Consider the following 17,623-nt stretch of genomic DNA (forward strand, 5'->3'; position numbering starts at 1 on the left):
GAAGGTACCTTTAGTTAAAACGGAGGGTTGTCCAGTCATCTGATATTGATGATCTATCAATAGTATGAGCTGCTACTAGCGCCTGTGGTGGCCGATGGTATTGGCCTCACATTGTCGAATCCCTTCCAATCTGATATTGAGGACCTAGCTAAATGATATGTCATCAATAACATATATATGACTGGACCAGCCATTTAAGGACTGGCATTGTAAATATTATAGAATCGATAGTGGTGGCCATAGAGTTTTATCTCAGATTTATTACATGTCAGGTCTATTTCATGTAAACCTCTCTACAAGGATCTATTGAACTTCATATTGAAGGTTCATTGTGTCATTAGTCCCATTGATTTCTCCATTAGATTCTTGTTAAATGGCATCTGGAAGTTTTCAAAGTCAACTTCATATGTAAATCGCTCCCTCTTTTGTTCTCTCCTCCTTATACGATCTGAAGTTGAGGGCTCAGTAATCCAAACCTTGATAGAAATAACATAGTGTTAAGGTTTAGAAGACAGAAGAGATTTATATATAAATCTTATAGAGAAATGGTCCAAAATATACAAATGACATATTTTTCATTTTTGGACCCAGCCAAAAAGCATAAAGGTACCTTCACACATAACGATATTGTTAACGATATCGTTGCTATTTGTGACGTAGCAACGATATCGTTAATGAAATCGTTCTGTGTGACAGCGACCAACGATCAGGCCCCTGCTGGGAGATCGTTGGTCGCTGAACAAAGTCCAGAACTTTATTTCGTCGCTGGACTCCCTGGAGACATCGCTGGATCGGCGTGTGTGACACCGATCCAGCGATGTCTTCACTGGTAACCAGGGTAAACATCGGGTAACTAAGCGCAGGGCCGCGCTTAGTAACCCGATGTTTACCCTGGTTACCATGCTAAAAGTAAAAAAAAACAAACACTACATACTTACCTACAGCCGTCTGTCCTCCAGCGCTGTGCTCTGCACTCCTCCTGTACTGGCTGTGAGCCGGAAAGCAGAGCGGTGACGTCACCGCTCTGCTTTCCGGCTCACAGCCAGTACAGGAGGAGAGCAGAGAAGCAGAGCGCAGCGCTGGAGGACAGACAGCGTTAGGTAAGTATCTAGTGTTTGTTTTTTTTTACTTTTAGCATGGTAACCAGGGTAAACATCGGGTTACTAAGCGCGGCCCTGCGCTTAGTTACCCGATGTTTACCCTGGTTACCGGCATCGTTGGTCGCTGGAGAGCGGTCTGTGTGACAGCTCTCCAGCGACCAAACAGCGACGCTGCAGCGATCCGGATCGTTGTCGGTATCGCTGCAGCGTCGCTTAGTGTGAAGGGGCCTTAAGTAAAGGGGTTTTCCAGTTTCACAAAATCAATTTCACCAGCTGCAGTTTATTTTAAGGAAATCTATCAGCTGTTATTTTTAGGCTGGGGGGGTCAATACCATGGTCCCTTACCAGCCTGAGAATACCGCCCCCCAGCTGTCTGCTTTATCAAGGCTGGTTGTCAAAAATTGGGGGGACCCCACGCCGTTATTTTAAATGATTTATTTAAATAATAAAAAAAACAGAGTGAAATACCCCTCTATTCTTGATAACCAGCATTGCTGAAGCTGACAACTGAAGGTTGCAGCCACCAGCTGTCAGTTTTACCTGGATGGTTATCAAATTATCTACAGCATTACAGAATGCTGTAGATAATCCCTTAATGGCGGTGGCTGCAGTTTATAGCGGCAAAATGAGGTGAGAGATTCCCTTTAATATAGATTCAAAAATTGGTTTCAAAATATCTTACTGTTTTTGGAACAAATGTTATGTCAACTTTGTTTGTTTCTCCCAAAGTTATCAGATTATTTAGTTGAGAAATGGCACTCTTCTCCTTTCTTGGGGGTAGAAGCTCCATCGGTGTTGGGGTCTGACAATGATATAAAATATTAGAATTGTATACAACTTTTTTTAACTAGAGAACTTTCACAAAACAAAATTCAAATCAATATGATGCACATCCTTACTGAAAAACATACGGAATGTTTTTATAACTATTAGACTAGGACAAGGGGATCACTACAAGTGTAGGGACTTGGGTTGCGAGCATGCGTATTTTGGCTAAAATAATAAATAAATAGTATCGACCAGTATCTCATGCATTTTACACATATTTTCATCTTTTTTTTTGTGTGCAAATTTTTCATCTTGTGCAGACAGGCTCATTACTGTTGGCTTGGGAAATTGGGGTATCTGTCCTTGTGGGGTGCACTTTTATATTGCTGGGCATCCAACCTGATCTAATGGTATGGGTATCACTAATAGTTTGTAAGCTGGAATGGTGCATGACACTCTATGCATTTGTAATACCAAGCAACCATCCCTCCATGAATAGGGGCATGTGAGTGGTTGACTCATTAATGTTTTGCATCTGTGTGACTGCAGACAGCCACTCTATGTAATTGCAGACAGCCACTCCATGTGGAAATTTTCCCACGGCACTCGCACTGATGTCAGGGAGGTGAAGTGAGTTCCATTGGCTGTGAACTCGCATGATCTGTCTGACGGCACCGCGAGCAGGAGAACTTTCTCAGATTCGTGTTGCCGTCAGTTAGGTTATAGGAGTTCACAGGGGACACTGAGCACACGCTGCTCAGTGTCTCTTCTGGATGACAGGCTGTATGGTCGCATTATGCAACCATGCAGCCTGCCATCTAGATGTAGCAGAGCTAGACCTGTCTTGGGACAAATGGATTAGCAGCATCTCTGCGAAAAATTGAGGAATATTGTTGTTTTTTATTTTAACTAGTTTGCAGATGACAAGGGTGTCGGTGGAATGGGCGAAGTCATAAGTATGGTTTAATTAATATTTATTAAAGGAGTCTGTGTCATTCTTTCAATTAAAGAAATGTATTCTGGGTGTCTGTGTTTTCATACAATGTGACTATGGGTTTAGTCCATTAGTAACCTCAGGGCTTGATGTCACCTGACAATACAAAGGTGACATCAACCACTCCAACTATACCCCACTTGCCACTGCTATAGAGCAAGTGGGAAGAGCAAAGCTAAATGCCAGAATTGGCACATCTTATAGATACGCCTTCTCTGGGATGGCTGAGAGCTGATGTTTTTAGCCTGGACGGGGCAGTATCCATGGCCCCTTCCTAGGATATTAATATGAGCTCACAGCTATCTTCATAGCCTTTGCTGGTTATTAATTATAGGGGGACCGTACGTCATTTTTTTTAGGGTCCTCCATTTTAATAGCCAGTAAAGTCTAATTATACAGTTTTGAGCTGATATTAATAGCCTGGGAATCTCCATGGGTATTACCCCCTTCTTAGGCTACAGGCCTGTTATCTTTTGATAATTAAATACATATACAGTAAGCTGCACACACACTGTACTACTTGTATTTGTCACTGACATTTGTATATCTAATTCACAAACAGTGTGACCAGCAATAAAAGATTGATCTCCACTAGGGTACTTGGTATATAAAATAACAATTTTATTGAAATCCAATATAAAATATGTAAAAATACATTTAACTACATATCAATGAAAGGTGCTAGATCCACAAAAACAGGAGACTGTACTGCCATAGGCAACCCACAACTAGGATAAGCACCAGCGTGAACAATAGGATAAAGCCATCCCTTCTTATAACCTGAGTCAATGTAAGAGTCCCTTTTTAGTGTGGGAACTATATAAGGAACGCCTTGTAGAAGTGCATACAGGTGGAGAAATTCCCCCCATTTCCGCATTGACCCTAAGGCCTAAGGACTGGCATAATGGCGATCTAATCCTACATAATGTATAGACAGTGTGAATATAGGTATAGTACCTTGCTGTGCGTCCTGGATGGGTGCCCCGGCGTCCCTCTGCCCCGACACGCATTTCGCGTTTGCTTCTTCTGGAGGCGTGTCAGGGCAGGGGGCTAACCGGAATATATAGTTAAGTCCGCTGTTGATTGGACCATATTAGTAAAAAACCACTAGCAGCTGAGAGGGAGGAAAGCCATACAGCGAATGCGCCCGCTCCCCGCACGAAATGTACGGAAAGCGGAAACACCACAGAGTGATTTCCTGCATGGGGCGGTGTACGGGCTTCCCCTCGCTCTGTAAGTATACTGTGCAGGCGTCCGAAATGTACGGAGTCCAAAGACATGAGAGGGACTCCCCGTACACAATAACGTACGGAAAGTCTACTATTGTGTGAATGTTCTGCGCAACTGCCGATTCACTATAAAAGTGAGGAATTAGAACCGGAACGTCTACACATTGAGGTCCATAAGTGCCACTGTCTGATCTTTGTCCATGGGAATCCCGGCGCATGCCAAGATGTGAGGCACCCAAACATAAAAGGGAAAGTTGGGCAGCGGTAAGGTGCCGGCAGCAACCGATCGTCCAATGTACGACCGGGCCGCAAAGCCACCCACGCACCACTGGCTGTCTATCCCTGGGTCCACCATCAGTTCATGCGCACTCCCCATGGACAAACTAAGGTGCAAGTGTACCCAGATGGATATAGTGTAAATAAAGTGCCATGTGCTAAAGTGAAATGTATCTGTACTAGTGATGACCTTATGATGTAAAATGAGAGAGTAACCGTCTGGTGAGGCTACCTATGACACTAGATGTCTATGGTCATGAAATGACAAGATAAATCACTGTAGGCTAAAAAAATAAAAAATATATAATAATATGCCATATTGTACAAATGACTAAATCTAAGACTAAATGCCAGGAAGGCAACAGTGGATATGTGATATAACATTCATATGTAATCCCCATTGCCAAGATGAATGAAGTAAATATTCTATGAAAAAAACCATTCAGTAGGTACATAATAGTCAACTACATCTATAATAGCCTGCCCTGATAAGACATAAAATTCCACATATATAAAATTGCAGAAAGTCCCGCCTAGGGATGAACAACATATGCATAATTTAAATCCCACAGGATGACCAAATATCCCCATACATTTGTATATCTACCTATTCTATGTGTACATACTGTATGTAATCCATCTATTCTATCCTGCTGGCTCCAGCTGCGATTTTACACTACGTGGCTGTAGAATTGACAGTTTTTCATCTATGTAATATACAGTATATACATACTGTATATCTATGTGTGTGTCCCTAACATCTATATATCTATGTATTCTAAGTGTATATATCTATTCTATCTATTCTATTCTAGCCTGTCACTCTGTTTACTGTACGTGGCACATGAATTGCCGGCTTTAATTCTATGTATCTATCTATTATACATATGTGTTTTGATGAATATTTCCTTTGAATACGATATGTAAATGACAGATAATTGCTCTATGTAAAAGCTCTTGTTAAAATCGCATTGCAGTTGGATAGCAATCGCACTGCATTCAGATGTAAATCGGATGCTAGGTGGGAAAAATTGGATTGTACTCCCATGACGCTTGCATTACACTTGCGCAACTCTAGGCAGGGAGACTCGGAACGATTTTTCATATGTTTAGTGTGACTCCAGCCTTAGTGTCAAAATTTGCTGCATTTTCAAAACAATAATTATTTTTTCAATATGCTAAGTAGATGCTCATTGCACCCTCGGCATTGTCGAGGAGTTCAGTGTTGCTTCCCACCAACTTGGCTTCACTCTATCTCCACCGTCCTCGAAACACAGGGAGGAAATAGATAGAAAGCAAGAAAGTGGGAAGGTGCACTGAACGGCCTGGCCACACCCAGGGTGCACTGAGTACCTCATTAGCTTATTTCAATTAAAAATAATTTCTGCCAGATGCAGCAACGGCTTTGGTCACTGAAGGTACAAATTCTTTTTAGGATTTTGCCTTCTACATGAAGTTGTGATTGGTTTGCCGACAGACTCCCTTTAAATTAAAGTCGATCATCTAATGTGTATGGGCCTTCTGACTCTCCCCAATAGATGATGTTAGAGAAGAGAACAATTGGGTATTTTTAATTATGACTCTGAATTCTTTTGCTTCCCAGGAGTTAAGCCACTGACAGGGACGTCTAGGAACGATTAGTCTAGCAGTGACACATATTGTTCTGAAAACACATGTATGCTTGGCCTAGCTGAGTGTGAAAGTCTATGGGGAAGTCTACAGCAAATAAATACAAGAAACATCAAAAAGTCTTTAAAAAATGTTAATAATGAAATATCCTTTCTACCTCTTTCTTTGCAGATCCGACCTCTGGGATAGCAGGGGTTTGCGGCTTAGATAATGCTTTGGATTTGCCTTCCATTCTACCTTTTTTCTTGCCCCCTTTCTTGTCTTTTGGTTTTGGCAAGCTCTTCAGTTTGGCTTCAATCAAGTCAATGAGTCTATAATCGGCATACGCTTTTGCCACATCAAGAACGTTTTGTCCTATGAACATAAAATCATCATGTTGGTGATTACTACCTTATTATTTGATGAAGCCACTTATTCTTCATTCATTTCACACGCAGAAAATAAATATTTATGACATTTATAACCTCAAAATATTTTAAAACAAAAATTGCCTATAAATTGGTGAAGATGCTTTATTTTCTTAGCGAGATATTTTCCTTTTCTACTGTAACTGAATAGAAATTTGCTAAAACAGAAAAATCAGTATGGCTGCTGCTCTAATTTTTGGTATATTAAAGGGTTTGTGTGGGACTTTAAAATTGATGACCTATCCTTAGTCCCTGGCAAACCTTTTTAAATTTGCCCAACAGTATGCTTTTAGCGGTAGTCATTTTTAGCCACTTTGATATACAATCATTTTTATTTTTTAGATTTATTTTTTTGTACTAAACTTCCAAGAAACCTATTTTTCATATTGTCCTCAAAATTGACCTGTATAGGAATTGTATATTTCTGTGAAACCATCTTACTATATAATGCACTGAAGACAAGTAAAAAAAAATTCCAGGTGGGATGGAATCAAAAAACAAAAACAATTCATTGCATCATTAATTTTTGTGTTTTGCTCTTCGAATGTTCACTTTGCGGTAAAAATTAGGTTCATTATTCATTTGGACAGTATGATTACGGTAATCGCTAATTTATATAGTTCTTTCATCATAGAATCAAAACGCTAAAAAAATATATAGTTTGATTCAGCATTTTCTGAGATCTATGACATTTATGTTTGGGTTCTATAAGGGCTTGTTTTTGGATGGCAAATTAATTTTTATTATTATAATTTTGAGGTACATGTGATTTTCTGAGATCTTTTTATTCCACCTTTTTTGGTAGGCAAACTGATAAGAAAAACCAATGATCCCACAATTCACCGAATAGAATCAATACAAAAACACAACTCATTTTGCAAACAACAAACCCTCATATGGCTAAGTCAATGGAAGGTCATGGCTCTTGGGAGGTGAGGAAAAAAAAAGTGAAAAAAGGGACCAGAAAAAGAAAATGATGAATTTACCGAATTTATTTTTCGGACTATAAAACGCATCGGACCATAAGACGCAAATTTTGGGGTGAAAATAGCAGAAAAAAATATTTTTATAAGATGGGGTCCATCTTATTGTCTGAATTTAAGGTATCTTACCTGAGGGCTGGCGGTAGTACAACAGGGTCCCTTCCTCAGGATAAATCCGGGCCGATGTCGGCGGTGCTGAGGTTCAGTGTGGGCTGTGGGGAGTGCACCTTAGCAGGGTCCCTTCCTGCCACCCTGCCTTCCTGCTAAGTTGGGCGCCACCATGGCCTGGTGTCCATGGGGAGTTGCGGCAGTGGTGTGGCGGTGGCAGAATTGCGGTGATGCTGAGGCATGGTAGGTGGTATGGCGTGCACCTGAGCAGGGTCCTTTCCTCAGGTGAGGTGACGCCGCGGCCCGGAATCCAAGGTGAGCAGCAGAGCCAAGTTAGTCACAGGTTTCTCGGTGGCGGTGGCCATCTTCCTGAGGCCGCGCATGCACAGATTGAATACTCTGCTTCCTGGGGCTTCAGGAAAATGGCCGCAGGAGGCAGCGCGGGCGCAGATGGAGATCATGGTGGCCATCTTGAAGCCGAGTGAAGCCGAGATCTCAATCTGTGAACTCAGCTTCAGGAACATCGATCTCAATCGATGCCCCACGATCTCAATCTGCACGGCCACCCGCGGCCATTTTCCTTAAGACCTGGGAAGCAGAGAACTCAATCTGCGCATTCGCGGCCTCAGGAAGATGGCCGCCGCCACCGAGAAACCCATGATTCACCCGGCTCTGCTCTCTGTGGACACCGGGCCGTGGTGTCACCTCACCTGAGGAAGGGACCATGCTCAGGTGCACTCTGCACCGCCCACCGTGCCTCAGCATCGCCGCACCTCTGCCACCGCCACACCACACCATTGCCGCAATCAACCGGTAAGCCTGCGTTCAAACTATAAGACACACCCCCCCATTTTCCTTACAATTTTTTTTTTTAGAAAAAGTGCGTCTTATAGTACAAAAAATATGGTAAATCACATATAATTGCTGAAATACAACTGTACCAAACTCTCAGCTATGAAAAGTTTCAGATTAATTTAGGTTTTCAACCTCAGGATTTTCAGGATCCAATTTTTTTAGTCTACAGGCATGCAATATATAAGAAACCAAAAATCAGCCCCCGACCAGTGCTGTCTCCATAGCGGCCCCCTGGTCTTAGTGACCTGGTAGCAGCGGTGACTTTATGGATACAGCACCACTGCAGTCAATCAGCCGGATCCTGTGCCATCTACATTTCCATCTACATTTCCATTAAACCCAGGGCCGTATTTAGAGTTTATGCTGCCCTAGGAACTTTTCGTGCTGCCTCCCCCATTGGTGAGTATGACTAATGCAGACACTATCGGCAGTGATTTAGGCTACTTTCACATCAGCGATTTTTACCATTTGTGGCAGATCCGGCAGTTTTTCTGCATCTGCCACATAATGCATTACTTACGGTAACACTGCTTTCGGCCTCATTCATTCCCTGTGGGACTTGTGGACATGTGCGGCACTTGCGGTTTTGCCACGATCCCGTAAATGCGGTACTTGCAGCAACGGAAAAAAAATGCTGCTAGCAGTGTTTTTTTTGTCTCATCGTAAGTGCAAAACCGCAAGTGCTGCACATGTTCGCAAGTCCCATAGGGAGCTGCCTGTCTCGCCGCCTTCCTCTTTTGACACTGCAGTGTGGTGGACAAGAGAGCATTAACTGGTTAACAACAAGAAATATGGTGTCTGTGTATTAACTGAACTATAAACTCTCCCCATACCGTGTCCAGCAGACACTGTAGGATTACTATATGGACTTTATCATTCTATTACTGATACTGTATAATAGCCACATATGATGCTCCATACTGTATAATGGCCACACATGATGCTCAATACTGTATAATAGCCACACATGATGCTCCATACTGTATAATGGCCACACATGATGCTCAATACTGTATAATAGCCACACATGATGCTCCATACTGTATAATGGCCACACAGTGCTCCATACTGTATAAAGGCAACACATGATGCTCCATACTGTATAATAGCCAAACATGATGCTCCATACTGTATAATGGCCATACATGATGCTCAATACTGTATAATAGCCACACATGATGCTCCATACTGTATAATGACCACACATGATGCTCCATACTGTATAATGGCCAAACAGTGCTCCATACTGTATAAAGGCAACACATGATGCACCATACTGTATAATGGCCACACATGATTCTCAATAATGTATAATAATAAATAATATAATAATAATAATTTTTATTTATATAGCGCCAACATATTCCGCAGCGCTTTACAAATTATAGAGGGGACTTGTACATACAATAGACATTACAGCATAACAGAAATACAGTTCAAAACAGATACCAAGAGGAGTGAGGGCCCTGCTCGTAAGCTTACAAACTATGAGGAAAAGGGGAGACACGAGAGGTGGATGGTAACAATTGCTATAGTTATTCGGACCAGCCATAGTGTAAGGCTTGGGTGTTCATGTAAAGCTGCATGAACCAGTTAATTAATTTTTTTTTTTTTTTTTTTTTAATATAGGCCACACAGGGATCGTTAGGTTAATGCATTGAGGCGGTAGGCCAGTCTGAACAAATGAGTTTTTAGGGCACGCTTAAAACTGTGGGGATTGGGGATTAATCGTATTATCCTAGGTAGTGCATTCCAAAGAATCGGCGCAGCACGTGTAAAGTCTTGGAGACGGGAGTGGGAGGTTCTGATTATTGAGGATGCTAACCTGAGGTCATCAGCGGAGCGGAGGGCACGGGTAGGGTGGTAGACTGAGACCAGAGAGGAGATGTAGGGTGGTGCTGAGCCATGGAGTGCTTTGTGGATGAGGGTAGTAGTTTTGTACTGGATTCTTGAGTGGATGGGTAGCCAGTGTAATGACTGGCACAGGGTAGAGGCATCGGTGTAACGGTTGGTGAGGAATATGATCCTGGCAGCAGCATTCAGGACAGATTGGAGCGGGGAGAGTTTTGCAAGAGGGAGACCGATTAGTAGAGAGTTACAATAGTCCAGACGAGAATGAATAAGTGAAACAGTAAGAGTTTTTGCAGAGTCGAAAGTAAGAAAAGGGCGAATTCTAGAAATGTTTTTGAGATGCAGGTAAGAAGAGCGAGCCAGTGATCGGATGTGGGGGGTGAATGAAAGGTCAGAATCAAGGATGACCCCAAGGCAGCGGGCATGTTGCTTTGGAGTAATGGTGGAACCGCAAACGGAGATGGCAATGTCAGGCAAAGGTAGGTTAGTAGAGGGAGAAAACACGAGGAGTTCAGTTTTTGACAGGTTTAGTTTCAGATAGAGGGAGGACATGATGCTAGAGACAGCGGTAAGACAATCACTGGTGTTTTCTAATAAGGCAGGCGTGAGATCAGGAGAAGAAGTGTATAGTTGGGTGTCGTCAGCATAGAGATGGTACTGGAAGCCAAATCTACTGATTGTTTGTCCAATAGGGGCAGTATACAAAGAGAAGAGGAGGGGGCCTAGGACTGATCCTTGAGGAACCCCAACAGTAAGAGGAAGGTGAGAGGAGGAGGAACCAGCGAAACATACAGTGAAGGATCGGTCAGAGAGATAGGAGGAGAACCAGGAGAGAACGGTGTCCTTGAGGCCGATGGAGCGGAGCATAGTGAGGAGGAGCTGATGATCCACAGTATCAAATGCTGCAGAGAGATCCAAGAGAATTAGCATGGAGTAGTGACCATTAGATTTAGCTGTTAGTAGGTCATTAGAGACTTTAGTGAGGGCAGTTTCAGTAGAGTGTAAAGAGCGGAAACCAGATTGAAGAGGGTCGAGAAGAGAGTTATCTGAGAGATAGCGGGTAAGACGGGAGTGGACCAGGCGTTCGAGGAGTTTAGAGATGAAGGGAAGATTAGAGACAGGTCTATAATTAGCGGCACAGTTTTGGTCGAGGGATGGTTTTTTAAGTAATGGATGTATGATGGCATGCTTAAATGAGGAGGGAAAAATACCGGAAGTGAGGGAAAGGTTGAATATTTTTGTTAGGTGAGAGGTGACAGCCGGGGAAAGGGACTGGAGGAAATGTGACGGAATGGGGTCACTGGTGCAAGTGGTCGGGCGAGAAGATGCAAGGAGCCTGCTTACTTCTTCTTCTGTAACTGGTTCAAAGTCAGAGAGTGAACTAGATGCAGTGGGGGAGGGAGGACAGTGCATGGTATGAAGAGATTGGGAGATGATTTCCTGTCGAATATGGTCAATTTTTTCTTTGAAGTAATTGGCCAGATTGTCAGCACGGAGATCCGTGGTTGGGGCCTGCGCTCTTGGGTTGAGTAGGGACTGGAACGTGTCAAAGAGACGTTTAGGGTTATTGGACAGGGAGGTGATGAGGGTGTTGAAGTAGGTTTGTTTGGAGAGGTGAAGGGCAGAATTGTATGTCTTTAGCATGAACTTATAATGGATGAAATCTTCGGGTAGATTAGATTTTCTCCACAGACGTTCTGCGCACCTGGAGCACCGCTGCAGGAAACGTGTTTGCAGCGTGTGCCACGGTTGTTGCCGTCTGTGCCGAGTTGTTTTATGTATAGGAGGAGCAGCTTCATCCAGGGCACTTTGCAGGGTTTCATTGTAATGCTTCAGAGCAGAATCAGGACATGAGATGGAGGAGATTGGGGCCAATGAGGACTGCAAGTTCTTCATAAGTTCCTGGGTGTTAATGGCCTGTATGTTTCTATAAGTGTGGAAAGTGGGGGTGACCTGAGCGGGATGGCAGTTCTTGATAGAGAATGAAAGAAGGTGGTGGTCAGAGAGTGGGAGAGGGGAGTTTGTGAAATCATCCACTGAGCAAAGCCGGGAGAAGACCAAGTCAAGGGAGTTTCCATCTTCATGTGTTGGCGAGTTAGTATGCTGCGAGAGGCCGAAAGAGGAGGTTAGAGCCAAAAGGTGAGAAGCAGATGGGGAGAGGGGAGAGGCAATAGGGATGTTGAAATCACCCATGATAAGGGTGGGGGTGTCACAGGAAAGAAAGTGTGGAAGCCAGGTGGCAAAGTGATCCAGGAACTGATGAGAGGGGCCGGGAGGACGATACACCACCACCACTCGCATGGAGAAGGGGACGTAGAGTCTGACCACATAGTCACACATGATGCTCAATGCTGTATAATAGCCACACATGATGCTCAATACTGTATAATAGCCACACATGATGCTCAATACTGTATAATAGCCACCACACATGATGCTCAATACTGTATAATAGTCACACAAGATTCTCAATACTGTATAATGACCACACATGATGCTCCATACTGTATAATGGCCACACATGATGCTCAATACTGTATAATGGCCCCACATGATGCTCCATACTGTATAATAGCCACACATGATGCTCAATCTACTATATAATTGTCTAAGGGTCACTTCCGTCTTTCTGTCTGTCCTTCTGTCTGTCATGGATATTCATTGGTTGCAGCCTCTGTCTGTCATGGAATCCAAGTCGCTGATTGGTCTCGCCAGCTGGCTGTCATGGCTGCCGCGACCAATCAGCGACGGCCACAGTCCGATTAGTCCCTCCCTACTCCCCTGCAGTCAGCACCCGGCGCCCGCTCCATACTCCCCGCAGTCACCGCTCACACAGGGTTAATGCCAGCGGTAACGGGCCGTGTTATGCCGTGGGTAACTCGCTCCGTTACCACCGCTATTAACCCTGTGTGACCAAGTTTCTACTATTGATGCCACCTATGCCGCTCCCATCTTGTATGGCTCGGCTCCCCGTCCTCCTTCATCCTCCCCCCATCCTCCCTGCCTGTTATACAGTCATATTTACCTTTTCCACACCGTCCACGCAGAACGGAATCCCCCACCTCTCTCCCGGCGGCCGGCGCAGCACCTTCTGCATGCGTGAACGGTCACTTGGTACCACTCATTAACCCCTATCTGACGGGATAGTACGTCCGAGGTCAGATCCCCTGCTTTGATGCAGGGCTCCGCGGTGAGCCCGCATCAAAGCCGGGACATGTCAGCTGTTTTGAACAGCTGACATGTGCCCATAATAGGCGCGGGCAGAATCGCGATCTGCCCGCACCTATTAACTAGTTAAATGCCGCTGTCAAATGCAGACAGCGGCATTTAACTACCGCTTCCGGCCGGGCGGCCGGAAATGACGTCATCGCCGACCCCCGTCACATGATCGGGGGTCGGCGATGCGTCAGGATGGTAACCATAGAGGTCCTAGAGACCTCTATGGTTACTGATCACCGGTGGCTGTGAGCGCCACCCCGTGGTCGGCACTCACAGCACACCTCCATTTCTGCTACATAGCAGCGATCAGCAGATCGCTGCTATGTAGCAGAGCCAATCGTGCTATGCCTGCTTCTAGCCTCCCATGGAGGCTATTGAAGCATGGCAAAAGTAAAAAAAAAAAGTTAAAAAAAATGTGAAAAAATAAAAAAAAAATAGAAAACTTTAAATCACCCCCCTTTCGCCCCAATCAAAATAAATCAATAAAAAAAAATCAAATCTACGCATATTTGGTATTGCCGTGCTCAGAATCGCCCGATCTATCAATTGAAAAAAGCATTAACCTAATCGCTAAACGGCGTAGCGAGAAAAAAATTTGAAACGCCAGAATTAGGTTTTTTAGGTCGCCGCGACATTGAATTAAAATGCAATAACGGGTGATCAAAAGAACGTATCTGCACCAAAATGCTATCATTAAAAACGTCATCTCGGCACGCAAAAAATAAGCCCTCAACCGACCCCAGATCACGAAAAATGGAGACGCTACGAGTATTGGAAAATGGCGCAATTTTTTTTTTTTTTTTTTAGCAAAGTTTGGAATTTTTTTTCACCACTTAGATAAAAAATAACCTAGTCATGTTAGGTGTCTATGAACTCGTACTGACCTGGAGAACCATAAGAGCAGCTCAGTTTTAGCATTTAGTGAACCTAGCAAAAATGCCAAACAAAAAACAAGTGTGGGATTGCACTTTTTTTGCAATTTCACCACACTTGGAATTTTTTCCCCGTTTTCTAGTACATGACATGCTAAAACCAATGATGTCGTTCAAAAGTACAACTCGTCCCGCAAATAATAAGCCCTCACATGGCCAAATTGACGGAAAAATAAAAAAGTTATGGCTCTGGGAAGGAGGGGAGTGAAAAACGAACATGGAAAAACGAAAAATCCCAAGGTCATGAAGGGGTTAAGGTCATGAATATGCGTCCATATTCATCACCTTAATGAGCAGTACCACATGACCGCTCACATAGCACTAGCTGCTGTCGCTGAAACCAGACCAGGCATCTCTGGAGTAGGTGAGTATGACTCATACAGTATGATTCATACTGTATGATGTCTCCAGGGAGGCAAGCGGGCGGGGGGCTGGGGGGGCGGGGTTTAAGGTGACCCCAGCCCGGGCTTTATAAAAAAAAACCTTGCTCAGGTGCCGCCCCTCATGCATTGTGCCGCCCTAGGCACCTGCCCTCAAGTGCCTTGTGGCAAATACGGCCCTGATTGAGCCCAATGATTGGCTGTAGTCATGGTGTGATGCCCCTGAGGTCCAGATGGCACAGAGGTATTGCACCTCTTACGAGGTGTGGTGCTCCGCTCTTGGGTAAGGAGAGGGGCACAGTCTAGAACCCACACACTTACATCCAACACCAGACCTCTCAAGGCCAGGGAGGAACTAGGTAGAGGGTGTGGGTGGAGAAAGTAGAGTTGTCATGGAAACAGGAGGGAGGAGTGGGTTAGGGAGTTAGACACTTGGAGCTGGGGACTTGAGCTGTTTGGAGCTCATCCCAGCTCCAGAGGACAGAGAAAGAGAAGGGGTCCTAGGGGCACGGGTAGTGAGCAATCCACCCGGACCCGGAGGACACAGCACCGACTGGGACTGCATTTAAGAACTGTGAGTAAAAGTGTGGAAACTGCACCCTGCTGTGTCCTCTGAATTATTTGCTGAGTCACCTGCCCTGCACTACAATGACCACCACATCATATTTAACACCATCACTGCCCTGGGGCTTAGCTCTACCCGTGGAGAGCTGTAACAACTCTGCAGCATCACCATCAGCCACAGCGGTCCCCTTAAGCAGCATCGGCCACTCATTGCCGAACCCCACAGGGGGCGTCATGAACAAATCCCCTATAAACTTTATTCCCCTTTAATTTCATTGACTCTTTTATTGGACGCCCAGGGCCAAGGACCGGGTCACTGCTGCCTCCTTAAGAAACGTTGGACCCGGCCCGAGTACCCCACGGCCCTGGCAGGCGCTCCAATGGTTGCTGTCAAGACTAAAGAGGCAGCGTTGAATCCTGGAGTGGCGGTGATACAGGAGGAACTGATTTTCTGATACATGCTTGTAGACCCCCAAAACACCCTTAAACTTAGAAAAGCCATAAAAAAGCATGGAACTGCAGTAAGGCACAGCTGTAGCAGATTTTAAAGAACATTTACACAGCATGCTATACACTTATCTCCCAAGTGTTCATTTACTTTTCACTGGAGCAGTCGCAGTGTAAATCTTTCGAATAATCATTTTTGTGCACCAAAAGTTTGTGGAGCAACGAATGCTCATTTAGCGACAGATCTGTTTACAGATGAGAAATCTGCATACATAGAAAACTCAGTGAAGTCTGTCTACAGCAGAGCCACACGTCCAACTACGGCACCTACTGCAAACACAAAGAACTCTTTCTTGGGGTTTTTATGCTTCATTTCGACCACTGCTTTTTTGGGGTTGAACTACTAGGTTTATGCATCCTACGAAACCTCTAGCTATAATCTTCTTCCACCATTTACCTTTCTTGTTCTCTATCTGCACCTTTGCTCCAGATTTCATTAATATCTGAACACAGTCCAGGCTTGCACTTTCCACTGCTCTCATGAGTGGGGTGGATCCATTCATGGCAACGGCGTCTATCTTGGCTCCATATTTTAGCAGCAGTTCAGCAATGTCACTCTGGCCAGCATGACAAGCATGATGAAGAGGTGTCCACATGAAATTATCCCTTGTATTGACGTCAGCACTGAAAATACAAAAAAGATTTTTAAAATGCTTAAGCCCATTTGTTAACGCTCTGGAAAACTAATATACCCAAGTAAAAAAAAGTTGTACATCTCAAGGTTTTCCCAAAATATTTTCTATATTAATTTTTTACAATTTTCAAGATCATTCCACGTAACGATTAGATAGAAAGCTTCATTATTGACTTCAAGAAAATAAGCATCCGTCCTGGAAACATAGATATAGTGCTGAGTATGGCACAGCTATTAGAGGACTGTCTTGTACAGGACTGTGCACCTACTACACATCAACCACCAGGAAAGATTTTCATCCTTTGGTAATAGAAAGTTATTAATTCTATTGACTTACAGAAAGTAAAGGTCTTGAAACCCATGAAGAACGAGTACGGTATGTTAAAAAAGCAAAGTTTACCATTGTACAGTAAAATGAATAAGCTTTCATTTTTGCCAAAACCAGGACTGTGATAGATGTCAATGGACAGAGAGCACATGCACAGCATCAGCCATGTCTCCATTCCCAGTGTGAGATGGGACCCTATTCCTTCATAGGTGCAGGTCCCAGAGGTGGAGCGGAGTGGGCACATTTGAGGAGTAGATACCTGTTGGTTGGTAAAAGCTACAGCAAATACATTTAAGAACGATCAAAAAGTCTACAGAAATGTAAAGCATTAAGTGTCCTTTCTATCTCTTGCTTTGCCGGTATGAACTCTGGGATTGCCGAGGATTGTGCAGGGCTACCATCTGCATAAGATAGCTGTTGGCCGAACAGATGACCACTATCTCTCCTTACCCTCCCCCCCCACATAGAAAAATATTTCGGCCACTGACAGGGTCACATCCTTCTGTTCCGCAATGTCATCTGTCATGGGAGAGTTGGGAGGTCTCTGTACACAGTAGACTGATGGCCGATTACGCCGATATTGTAGGGTTTCAGCCAACTTTAGTCTAATTTGTATGGGGCCTTTAGATACCTATGGATTTGTCTACCATTCTACCCCTCCTCTTGCCCGCTTTCTGACATTTTGGTCCACAGGATATGCCATAAATGTCTGATAGATGCAGGTGTCACCTTTGGGAATCGCACCTATTTTGGGAACAGGAATGCCGGGAATGAAGAGGTGACTAAGTATGTATGGCTCTCTGTTCACCTCTATGGGTGTTCATAAAAATCGATGAGCAAGCATGATCGACAAATTTGA

At 44.1% G+C, this 17,623-nt stretch overlaps 1 protein-coding gene across 1 annotated transcript in view; it reads right to left on the reverse strand.

Annotated features, from left to right (window-relative positions):
* Positions 1-242: 242 nt before the first annotated feature.
* The window catches only part of ANKEF1 (ankyrin repeat and EF-hand domain containing 1), a 90,506-nt gene continuing 73,125 nt past the window's right edge, over positions 243-17,623 (reverse strand). Inside the window, exons 7-10 of the mRNA XM_069768794.1 lie at positions 16,200-16,426; positions 6,154-6,350; positions 1,783-1,902; positions 243-476 (exon numbers count right to left, since the gene is read on the reverse strand). Coding sequence (XP_069624895.1) covers positions 327-476; positions 1,783-1,902; positions 6,154-6,350; positions 16,200-16,426 — 694 coding nt within the window. The 3' untranslated portion in view covers positions 243-326. The remainder of the gene's footprint in view (positions 477-1,782; positions 1,903-6,153; positions 6,351-16,199; positions 16,427-17,623) is intronic.

Source organism: Ranitomeya imitator, chromosome 5, assembly GCF_032444005.1.
Source record: "Ranitomeya imitator isolate aRanImi1 chromosome 5, aRanImi1.pri, whole genome shotgun sequence".
Classification (NCBI taxonomy): Eukaryota; Metazoa; Chordata; class Amphibia; order Anura; family Dendrobatidae; genus Ranitomeya; species Ranitomeya imitator.